Genomic DNA, 12,274 nt, shown 5'->3' with positions numbered 1-12,274 from the left:
TCCTCCCTTCTGTGATATCTGCTTGCTGTGTTCTTCATAATGTGTGTGAAGCGAAGGGTGAGAGGTTCCCCCAGGGTTGGACTGTGGAGGCAGAAAGACTGGCCGCCAATTATGAGCAGCCAGATGCCAGCACTACGCTGAGAGCTAACCGCGGAGCGCTTTGCATTAGGGAAGCTTTGAAAACCAGGTTCTGCAATGAGATGCAGAACAGATTTCTGTTCCTGGATGTTGTTTGCCTTTGGTGTACCCTCCACCCCACGATATCTTGAGATATCACCAAATCCCTCCTAAACAAGATATGATTTAATAAAAAAACGTGTTGAAATGATGCAAAACTTTATTTCTGAACGTTCAAGTCATGGGGGAAGGTGGGGGGAGGGTCCATTCACTGTCTCAAGGGGTAGAGTGGTAGCTTGTTGGCCAGCAGTCAGTGTGGCCGCCGCTGCTTTCTGCTCACCTCCACCGGGGTGGAGGAAAGCACATAACTGCATCCTGGACAATCTCCTCTGAGATCTCTTAGGGGCGGGGGCTGGGGAGGGTGGCAAAGACCTGGGTTGAGGAGCATTATGGAGGGGCTGCAGCGGGACTCTGTCCTGCCTCCGCTCCTCCTGAAGCTCCACAAGCCGCCGGAGCATGTCTGCCTGGTCCCACATGATTCGCAGCATTTCCTGCGTGGTACTGCGATCATGCTCCATTATTTCTTGGCGACTCTCCGTGTCCCTGTCCATGTTCTGTGACAAGGTCAGCCTCCATGCTCTTTGCTCTGTCTCTGCGGCTGCTGAGGCATTCATGAGCTCTTGTTGTCTCTGCTTCCCCCCCCCCCCTTCCTAATTTGAGTCACTCTGTCTGCAGCATTTCTTAAGGGTGGGTCCAGTGCCGAGGTGTCTACTGAATGAAAGAAAAGTAACAAGGTAGCCACAGTTAGCCTAGTGAAGAAAATGAAACAAATGTAACAATTCAGATAATGAGCCCCTGAAAAAATGTAGCAAATGATTACAGAGAAACAAGGTACAAAATGTTACCATTTAAAATGTTGCAAATGGTTCCCTTGATACAATGTAGCACATGATTCACACTCTCTCTCTCTGCTTGTATTTTAAACCCTTACAGAGAGGAACTGCGGGTGGCATTGTGTCGGGGAGGCTATGCTTAAAACACATGGAGCCATGATGCTGGCTACCTTGATTGCAGAGAGGAATCCTACCATGGAGGGAGGAACAAGGCAACCCTCCCTTGAAAAGTTTTTCTGGGGATAACAGATTACATACATTACATTTTCCATGAGATATCAACTGTTGATAAATGTAGCATTTCTCATCACATAAAAATATTTTTCCCTGGGTAACCACCCAGTACAGTCAATGAAATGCCTGAGATCCCCTTTGTACCCCACCCCCACCCAATGTACAGGGACAGAAATGCTAATAAGAAAGAAAACTCACCAGATGTGCCTTCCCCGGGATCATCTGTGCTGTCCTGTGTGCTGATGGACTGCTCGGGGGTCAGGAATATGTCCTGACTTTCGGGGAGAATGGACACCCTGCTCTCCTCAGCTTTCTCCTTCTCCTCGTCCAGGGAGTCCTCATGGTTGATCATGGACTGTGACCTACCAGAGGTATTGATGCCGCGGGGAGGCACCATGGTGGGATCCCCACTGAGAATTGCGTGCACCTCATCATAGAACCTGCATTTTTTGGGCGAGGAGCCAGAGCGGCTATCAGCTTCCCTGGCTTTCTGATAAGATTGGCGCAGCTCCTTAATCTTCACATGGCACTGCTGAGTGTCCCTTTGGTGTCTCTTCTCCAGCATGCCCTTGGATATCTTTCCATAAATGTCCAGATTCCTTTTGCTGGCTCTGAGTTGAGCCGGAACGGACTCCTCGCCCCACAGCCCAATGAAGTCTAAGACCACTGGGCGACTCCATGCTGGAGCGCGTTGGGGCTTTGCAGTAGCCATGCAGAGAACAGTGACAAAGCTCTCTCCACGCTGGCAGCACAGGAAATGAAAATTCAAATCTTCCTGGGGCTTGCGGGGAGGAGACTTTTCCTGCTAGCGTGACCACTGAGCAGCACAGCGCAACTGTCCAGAGCGGTCAAAACGTGGCATTGTGGGATACATTCCGGAGGTCAATTAATTCAAATTAAATTCTGTTGAGTCCACACTGACACTAAATTGACTTAAATTCAAATTAGGCACTACGCCTCTTGTGGAGGTGGTCTTATTAAGTCGCTTTTACAGGCACCTTAATTCGAATTAAGAGTGGTGCCAGTGTAGACACGGGTGTAATTAAGTCGACTTAAGTGACTTTAAGTCGACCTAAGTCGCCAGTGTAGACCAGGCCCTAAAGAATTGATCAGGACACACAGTTGAATGAAGATAGACAGTGATAAATTTAAGCAGCAGGCTGTAACTTAATTAGCTTACCACTGTGAAGGGGCACCTTCACACCCTTACTCTTCTGTACCAGGCATTTAAGTGGGTCCAGTGCAGTCAGTTAAATCAGAATTGTGTTGTCAGCCTAACTGGGGGAAAATAGGTAGAAGTTTATAAAATGTTATATTAAATCTATAACAATAAATGTTGATGGGGAAAAGAGTAAAAGGGAGACAAATGGACTGAATTAGTTGAACCAAAAAGGCTTAGTGATCTAATTCAAGGACTGTTTTGAGATCAGGCCTAGTAAAAATTAAAAGTATGGGGTTGGAAATCAGTGCACCAACATTAGTGTGTTGGAAATTAGTTCTAAGTGGTGGACACAATAATGAAGGATGGGCTATTTCACTCATCACTCCCTTTTGGGATCCTCAAAAAGAGACTGTGAGGGGGAAGTTAATGGATGTCGATGCTGGCTGACAAAGATGGGAACAGGAAGAAGCAAGCCTCACCAGTATGGTGACCCTCCCCCCACACCGTCTTCTGGAACCCAGGATCCACTCTGACACTGTTGGGCCTTCATCATCCTAGTGCCAAAAGATGTCTTTTTCTTTCCCCATCTTATGTCCTCTTTTTCCTATCCCTCTGCTTTTGCCTTCTGTCTAATAAGATTCTGGCTTAGCTGGCCAAGGCTATATTTTGCAACATTTTGTTAGCTTGTGACCAAAAAGACAGCCAAAAGCAAGGCCCTAAATAGCCTAGTGTTTGCCTGGTCTCTGGGTGGTTAATAAGACAGTGTGCTGTGTCTCTGTTTTTCCAGCAGAGAGGATGCAACAGAGACGGAAACTACATTTTAAAAAATCTGTTTTGTTCTTTCCCCTTTTGTGTGTGTGTCTTCTTATGCCTTCAAGAAAACCAGATGATTGGATTTTAGGAACAGCAGTAAAAACAACCACTCCAGCCTATCTCCACTAACTTCTTGTTTCCCCCCCCACCCCCCTGCAAAAAAAAAAAAAACGAGTGTGGTTGCCATCTTTAATACCATCTAAAAGACCATCAGGGAGTGGGGGAGTGGAAGTTCCTTCTAAAAACTCTCCGGCAAAAGGGAAGGGGAACAAGAAATGTTGTTAAAATGATTTACTTATTTTACATTTCAAATTCTTTAACTGTTTATCTTCTTCTTTTCTGTGTCTTTAATAAAAGGTTAAAAAGCTTTGAATGAAATGTTTACCATGGCACCAATCAAGTTGAGGTCTCTGTATTGCAGACCCCAAAACTGTTTGCAACTGTTTCATGTTTGACAGTGACAGAGTCATGTTAATGCCTCTGATTCTTGGAACCCATGTATGCCAAGGAAATAAATACAGTGGGGGAAGGGAAGGTAAAATCATGCCAATTAAATACCCTATCCCCCAATGCACCAAGCAGGACTATGGTATATCCGGAGATCAAACCCACATTGCTGATTTTCTTCAATGTTTTTTCACAGACGTATTACACATTAAGGGTAAAAAAAAAAAAGACCCTTACATTTTGACAACCAGTTTGTCCATATATGGACTAAGAGACTCACTCTATTCTTAACTCTGCCCCTTATAATCGAGGTTTTCCAGAAAATAGTTTTTTTTTATCATGACAATGATTTTACATACTGCTTACGTGCAGGACCATGGCACAGTAATGTCAAGTTGACAATGGAGATCTTCAGTCTTTATTCTGCATTACTTTGCAATAGTGGATTTAATTCAAACTTGTAGTGCTTTTGGTAATTTAATTAGGCAAAAATAAAGCTTTGCTTGTCCCTTCCACTAAACACCCCTTCGGCCAAACAATGGCAATCAAAAGGACTGCTATTCACTGTGCAGTACAGTCTGTGCCACTTAATAGAGGTGAATTTAATAGGGATGTTTGATGCCCAAGACATTGTATTTAGGCTTTCAGTTCCTTCTTTATTGGGAGGTCTCTGAGACCTCATGTTAAACAACATTATTAGTATAAGAATTTATTAGGGACCCATCACTGTGGTATCTAGACACCGTTATATAAATTAAAAAGCACATGAATAATCAACGATAATCGGGATAGACGAAAGCTGATGTTTTAAATATCTGTGTGCAACTGAGATGAAATTGAAGTGCAAGTAAAACTTTTAGAGTATTTTATGACTGAGGATATGAAATTATTAGTTATCATTTTTAAATATTTATATAGGGGTAGCACCTAAGGACTCAATTTTGCTAAATGCAGTACGAACCCATAAGAAAATGTGCTAATATACTATGCACCTACCTCTGAAAATCAGGTTCCTTTCAAGTGTCTCAAGCTGAGCACCCAAAAATTGAGGCATCCAAAAATCACTAAACACTTGAAAATCTTGGCTTAAGTTTTTAAAATTTCTATATACATGAGAATATTTCATAATGCATACTAAGCTTTTACTATGTTTCCTCTGAGGAATAAAATTAGCAGGAAAAAATGCAACATAATGTGTCTAATACTTAAAAATACACTTCCTGATAAGATTAGCCTCTTTATCATATAGGACAGGATTTCAATCACAGTTTTCAGCATCTGAATTCAGTATATTCCATGCAATGGAGACTTTTGGCCCAAAGTTTTGAAGGTATCAGCATAAATGGTTATTGTACACATGTAATTTGTAGTCACAATACATATCTCTTACTTTTTCTATTTCTCTTTTTCATTGATAAAGCTTTCATAGTGCATATAATATATTTTGTCAGCCAAGATAAAAGACTTCTTGTAATTTTGTAAATTAGATTACTATGTAACAGAGAGGTGTTTATATGTACTTTGGAACATTCCAGTTTCTTGATTGATTCCTGATGTTTTATTTTCTGGCTTCTTGGATTTAGCTCCTCTTTCATTCAGGTGTACTGGTGTCCCTAAGCCTTTCTGGGCCACAGCTGGAGAAAGTGGTGATTGACAGGACCCTGGTGGGGAAGCTCATCTCCGACACCATCAGTGATGGTAATTACACCCATGTGCAAATCAATTGCCTATGTTAACAATAGAGCAGGAGAAATAGTATGTCAACAGGTAGACTAATTATTGCCACTGGGGACTTGCAGACAATACAAATAATTGCAGGTAATGCCATAGTTAGAACCCTCAGGACCAAGAACACTTTGGAATAATACTTCACATCAGAGTTTATAGTCTTGTGAAATATTGAATGGATTTTCTAAAATTCAGTTTCTTACACATTTTAAACATTAGCACATGCAGTTGTTTGCAAGCTTACTTCATATACCTGGCAAAGTGACTGAAGCAGATAATAATAAAATCATTAATTATAGAGGCTTTCTACATATATAGACTGCTCAGTTATCAAAAATGGCATGATGGCAATGCCCACAGAACTGTGCAGGCTGAATTTTTAGATTGCCAGCTCCCAGGAAATCACCAATATTTCTCATTATAATGATGGCTATTGCAGTGAGACAGGTTAATTTCAAAATCCACTGTCTATGAAATAGATCTGATTTCAACAGCTTTGTAATATGAAAATCTTTTATTTTTATTTTGTTAATGTTCCACTGTAAATCTCCACTGAGAACTGTAATCAGACATTAGTATCCTGGCTTCTGAATGATCAAGAATACGCAATTTCTGTTTGAGCCTGAGTAGATGTGAATTTTACTCCGAATACTAAGAGAAATCATAAGTCCAAGTTCTGTACTTAAATAGGAGCATAGATCTGAGTGCATGAAAGCTCCTTTTGATGTTTGAGGTTAAGGCCCAGATCCATAAAGGGACATAGGTTCTGTGAATGTCATTTAGAATTCCCTTGCTTTTATACTTACTTTTTTAAAATTAAAGATTGCTTAAGTCTTTTGTGGGGCAAGCATGCCCATTCCCCATGTGGGGTGGGTAGGGGTCGCTGTAGCTCCAGGGCTGTGTGTCTCAACTCCCTTAGTCTCAGGGGGTGCAGCTTAATAGCCAAAGTCAATGTGGCTGTTCTCTTTCTCAGAACTATATGGCCTAAAGGCCAGAGTCAGTAGGATGGTCCTGGTTAGCAGGGCAGCAAGGCCTAGTGGCTGGAGTCAACAAAGCGACCCTTTCTGTCAGGGCAGTGTGGCCTAAGGGCCAGAGTCAATAAAGTCACCCACCTTCCTGGGATAATGTGGCCTATTGGTACATTGGGAAAGTGGGGCACCATTTAGGTGCATGTGGTACCCAGGGTAGGGAGGCTCAGGCACTCTCTGCTCCTCCAAGTCCCAGCCCAGGGAGTCCTCCCAAAACACACTGATCAGTTCCCCAATTTTCCCACCAGAGCAATGTTCCTATCCTGTCTTTTGTGGCAATGATCCACGATTCCCCAGGGCCTCCAGGGTCCTTAGCCGGTGCAGCTCCTGGCAGTTCACTCCCTTTCTCTGGCTTCATCCAGCAGCCTGGAATCCATCTGGGATGCCACGTGTCTTAGCTCTAGTTTCAGAGTCTGTCAGAGTTCCCTGGAGGGAGTCTGCATCCTTCCTCTTCATCAGCCAGCCCTGCCTGAACTGCTTGGCTCCCTCTTATACTCAGTCTCCAGCTGGAGCATGCCCAGCAGGTTTTAGGAGGTGTGGCCTCCTTGGCCCACAGGGTAGAGTTAACTCTTGGTGAACAAGTGCAGGGCAAGCATGCCATATCACAAAGTCTAATAATTCTTTTAAAATGAATAAATCTTAACAGTCATATCTCTCAAGAAAATATTAACAATCAAAATTATACTGCCATAGTTAGGGTAACATAACTTTCTCCATTCCATCCTTTGTTTTCACTTGCTCCTAATTTTCTGAAACTTTCAACTTTCAGTTTAAAAATGTCCATGTCCAAAAGTGAAATATTTGTTAAAGTTAGTGCTAAAAAATGGCTGAACTATTTTTGCTCAATGAGAGAGAGAAAAAACCCCTCTTTTTCTATTTTTAAAAAGTAAAATCTTGTGAACCTTTTGGGCATCTCTATTATCCAGACAATGGGAACTGAAAGTTGAATTTTTGGCACCAAAAAAGCCAGCTTTGAGAAACAGTGTGCGGAAGAAATTTCTCTGGAAGACATTGGTTTTAATTTGCCCTAACTGTGAGTCTTTCAGAGTTTGTTTTTTATTTGTTTTGGGTTTTGTTTTGTTTTGTGTGGTTTTTTTTTGCTATCATAAAATGTGCAGCAAAGAATGGATATGCTGCACAAGCATGTGGAGCTAACTTTCTTATAATAGAAATGTCCAATCAAACATTCTGAGGACTGACAAGAATATCTAGGAGTGAAGGAAGGTCTGTGGACAAATTTGAATCAATTTATGCAATGTCAGATGAAAGCCCAGGAAATTTGCTTAACACACTATAGATTTAGGCACCAATCCCCCAAACCGACCCAAAGCGACAGAGACTTATGCCCAGGCAGAACCCCCCTGAAGTCAGTGGAGGTTTGCCTGGATCAGATTGCAGGATCAGGGCCTAAATATACAACAAAGAGTATGCAAATCTGCTGCCATACAAGATCACCTATGTTCACAAATAAATAGCTTCATAGTTAACTTCCTTCTCCTATGAACTGCACTTAAGGAAGGCTCTGTTGTTGATTGAAAATAAGCTAGTATGTGGGTTCTAACAAATTTATTAAACTCATTTCTCATTGCTCTAAGGTATTTAATATATAAGAAGTCTAAATCCAGAGATATCAGTCCATTTTAACAATTACATATGTTGGAAAAAGTGGAAAATATTAGAAGATGCCACAAATGCGTCTAACTTTTACGATCATTATATTGTATGACAAGTAGTATTCCATCCTAAAATTATAAGTTGTAACATAATGCATGCACAAGGGGCAGAAATAAGGTTGCATATATAATCTTAACATTAATATTTCCTGACTTTTGAGTGTTTAGCCATTCAATCTTAATACTTTAAAGTTGTTAGTTTAGTTTATTATATTTTGTTATAATATAGAATAGAATTAGCTAAATAAAGAAAAGATTGGTTTGGAAAAAGAATCTGTTTACATAAATTAAAGCAACACAACTTGCAGAACAGGCAGGATTGTCATAACTACCATCTATGTCTCTTGACATTTCAAAATTCCTAAATTTCTGTTGAGACATTGCGGTTTCATGGCAGGCTTAATAGCTGGATTAATAGCCCAATACTCTGCCTAATATTCAAAAGCTTGCTATGACCCTGTACAGCAGCATTCCAGTTTTCCGTAAGGGCCTCTGTAGGCAATGTTATAACCAGGATTGATCATTGTTATAAGCCTAATCTGGTGAGGAAGCAGACCTTTTCCTGGGTGTGCTCATCTAAGCAGATACTCCAGCTTTACAGGTATTGATGACAACTGAATGTCCTTAACGTATGCCTGATTCAGGCAATAAGAACTGAATGGATTGCAATTCCTTTGATAATATCTCATACCCCTCCTTTTCCTCCCCACCCTCTCTTGAAATCTTTTCCCACACCCAATCCTATAATTTAGCTTTGCATCTTAGCTATCACCAGGTGGCTCTGAATGACCCAGCTGTGCTGCCAGTCTAAACAATGACTCATCTTTCCTGTTCCCCGCCCCTTCAACCAATCCCCAGGCAACCACAGCTTTGCGGAGACTGAAGAACCAACTTTCTCTATTCCCCACTCCCACCTGCTCATCGGTCCCTGATCCATAGTCTGTCTTTAGACCCAAATTTCAGAGGTTTTTGGGGATTGGATGTAGGCCTATCACTAATGTAGCTTAAATATATTTTATAGAGGGGTAGCCCTGTTAGTCTGTATACAGCAAAACCAACGAGAGTCCTGGAGCACCTGAAAGACTAACAAATTTCTGTGGGCATAAGCTTTCGTGGGCTGCAACCCACTTCAGTCTGGGTTGCAGTCCACAAAAGCTTATGCCCGCAGAAATTTGTTAGTTTTTCAGGTGCTCCAGGACTCTCGTTGGTTTTTTACTGTTTCTCTCTAATAATACAACATATGTAATCACATATATACAAGGAGGCCATGGCCATAACTGAGTTTTTTTGTGTATTAAAATCTCAACTATAGCATCAAAGGCAATGTCACGTAGTTTAGGCCCAAAGTTTTGTTTCAAAGCTTAGTATTAACCAAGTTGCTTTTATGAAATTTTTAAATAATTAAATTTGTTTAAATCCAAACATTTTCCTTTGCCATTTGCATACAGATGTTGCAGAATTGTGCTAATAACTGACAATCTGAAAATGCAGCTGGCTATAAAACAGACTGTAAATAAAAGCAAAAGCAAAGCTGACTAGTTATTTTAATTGTTCAAGTTGAGTGTAATGCAAGAATAAACTATCAATATCAATTATTAAAAGTAAGTTATAAAAATTCTTAGATATTTAAGAATCTAGTGTAGTAATCACAAATGTAAGTTATTTTTTAAAATAGATTTTTACCAGGTAATTTTTTTTAGCTGGTGGTTTCCCTCTCTTACAGGTTTCTGTATTTAAATCTCACTGTTTTGATATAGTCATGGTTCTGTCCAAAGAGGGATTTTCAATCATCTGGTACTAACCATCATATTGGCTGTCTGAATACTCAGACATCCTTTTACAGGTATTCACAGTTCAGATAGCAGTGCAATGTTCGAGGGAAACCCTAAATTGCTGGCAGTGTTGTATCAATAATTTTCTTTGTTAACCAATGTTTTCCCTGTTTGCAATGCTAGTTAATCTATTTTATATTTAAATATTTCTATTTATACTGTACCCTTGGTAACAGTTTCATGATAACAATTGTGATTTCATGGACATTTTCCAGACTTCAAGGGAGTCCATCCACTCTTGGACATGCATGTGATTTACATCAAGGGCACAGTGCAGAATGTCACGTGTAAAGCTTTCAACAGGTTCATTTTTGCCCATAGCAAAAGTACTATAAGGAACAACATTCTTGACTGCCGTGGTAGCATCTGGAATCTTACTGTTACTCCAGCACTTTGTTTATACTTGGCTGTTGATGTCATTACCAAATCCAGTTCAAATAATTATTTGCATTTGACCAGCCCAAACCCAAACAATGTTGCATAAAGCCGCAGTCCCAAAATATCAGTGGGAGTTGCTTTGGGCAAGGGACTGAGGAAGGTACTAAAATGAGGAAAGGGGATGGGAATAAAACATATGTTTGATTAGAGTGATAACTTGATATCAAATAATTTATTCAATTTTATGTAATCTGACTACTCCCTAAGCTTTATTTCTCTTTTCCAAGAAGGTCCTGGCAAGATGACACACTGATGTCTTTTATGAGACTACACAGGCTTGCAATGTAATATTTAAGACATGGTCTTGAAAAATTGCTTTTTGCAGTGTCTCAGTGGAGAACTCAGTAATTTGTTTTGTTATTGGTAATAGGTATTACAGTGGTGCCAATATTTATTTGTTTTTCCAGCTATTCTTACAGACAGTTTAATCATCTTGTCATTTTGGGACCAAAACAAACTCTGCTTTATTCAGTTTACGAAGAAGACCGGTTCTCCTGATGTAAACAAAAGACTGGAAAAACTCTCCTCCTCGGATTTTAAGGTATAGCTATCAATGTGTTATGTCTGCAGAAATTAAATTTATTAGTCTTTAAAGTGCTACAGGACTGTCGTTAATGATGTCTATAAATACCATGGTAACTTTATGTTATGGACCACTAGCACTGACTGATAGAGTATTGCACGTTAAAATGCTGACCTTTGACATAACCATTTATCTGCCATTATGATAAAAAATATTTTAAATTCTAAAAATGAATTTTGATTGAAATGTCAGAAAATATCTAAATGGAATGGTATTTTATTACTTTTTTTTAAAAATTGTGCCAATAGGAGTCCAATTTTAGTGTAAGATTGTTACAATTATTTAGTTTAAAGATTGTTATAAAGCTGATGAAGGCCAATGTGCAGGTGTAAAATGTAGTGATTCATCTTTAGAAGATCTTGAGTATGCAGATGATATTGCTATACTTGGACAGATTACTGACCAACTACAGCTAATGCTGGAAGAGCTGCAAAATCTGCAGGATCTATGAGACTTACGATCAGTGGTGATAAAACCAAAGCTATTCATGCCTCCTATAAAATGGAAACTAATGACCTCCTGACACTGCATGTACAGGGCAATGACATTGAATGGGTGAATAGTTTTATCTATATGAGTGGTCGGTTGACAGCAGGAGCTTCTGTAACTGAAGAAGTCACACGTTGGATCATGTTGGATGCATCTCAGCATCTTCAAAGGCATCTGGGTGGCGGAATGCCCTGTGTTACAACTAAGATATGAGTGTTCAATGCAGTAGTGATGGAACATTGTTGCATGGAGCATAAACATGGCCATTAAAAACAGCTAAGGAGAGGAAACAAAACAGTTTTCAATGTCAAAAGTTAGGTTGGTTTGATTTGTATCACAAATGAGGAGATACTTAGATGATCCCAGCAAGCTGCTGTCTTGTGCCAGCTGAGAACAAGACAACTGCAATGGTGGGGTCATATCCGATGTGCAGAAGGAGGTATGCTTTTACTGGAGGTTTATAGAGCTGATGTTGAAGGAAACAGAGCATGAGGCCAAACACAAATGAGGTTTGAAGATGCAATTCTGTGGGATTTAAGAAGCCTAAATCCTCCCAGACTGACTCTTGCCAAAGGAAGAAGACTTTGCAAGGGACTGCTGAAGGTGGAAGTCCCTTCTATACTCCACCACGGCTACCTCATAACCACGTAAATCTGCTGCTGCTGTGTTACAATTGTTTGTAGAAGTCGTAATTCTTCCTCTAGTTACAATGCCCATTTCCTAGGAATATGGGAGAGAAGGTGGCTTTATGGTTAAGGCCCTGGACTAGGACTTGGAAGATATGAGCGTAGTTCCCTTGGGCCAGTGGCTTAATCTCTCAGTAGCTCAGTTCCCCAA

The 12,274-nt window shown here is 40.4% G+C and overlaps 1 protein-coding gene across 1 annotated transcript in view; it reads left to right on the top strand.

Annotated features, from left to right (window-relative positions):
* Positions 1–12,274, top strand: part of WDPCP (WD repeat containing planar cell polarity effector) — a 243,472-nt gene that overhangs the window by 98,675 nt on the left and 132,523 nt on the right. Inside the window, exons 8-9 of the mRNA XM_067565236.1 lie at positions 5,250–5,364; positions 10,773–10,906. Coding sequence (XP_067421337.1) covers positions 5,250–5,364; positions 10,773–10,906 — 249 coding nt within the window. The remainder of the gene's footprint in view (positions 1–5,249; positions 5,365–10,772; positions 10,907–12,274) is intronic.

The sequence above is a fragment of the Emydura macquarii genome, unplaced genomic scaffold (assembly GCF_026122565.2).
Source record: "Emydura macquarii macquarii isolate MOO-44397 ecotype Brisbane River unplaced genomic scaffold, CSIRO-AGI_Emac_v2 contig_2676, whole genome shotgun sequence".
In the NCBI taxonomy this organism is placed as follows: Eukaryota; Metazoa; Chordata; order Testudines; family Chelidae; genus Emydura; species Emydura macquarii.
Note: the sequence above shows the minus strand (reverse complement) of the source record. Positions and strands in the feature narration are given on the sequence as shown.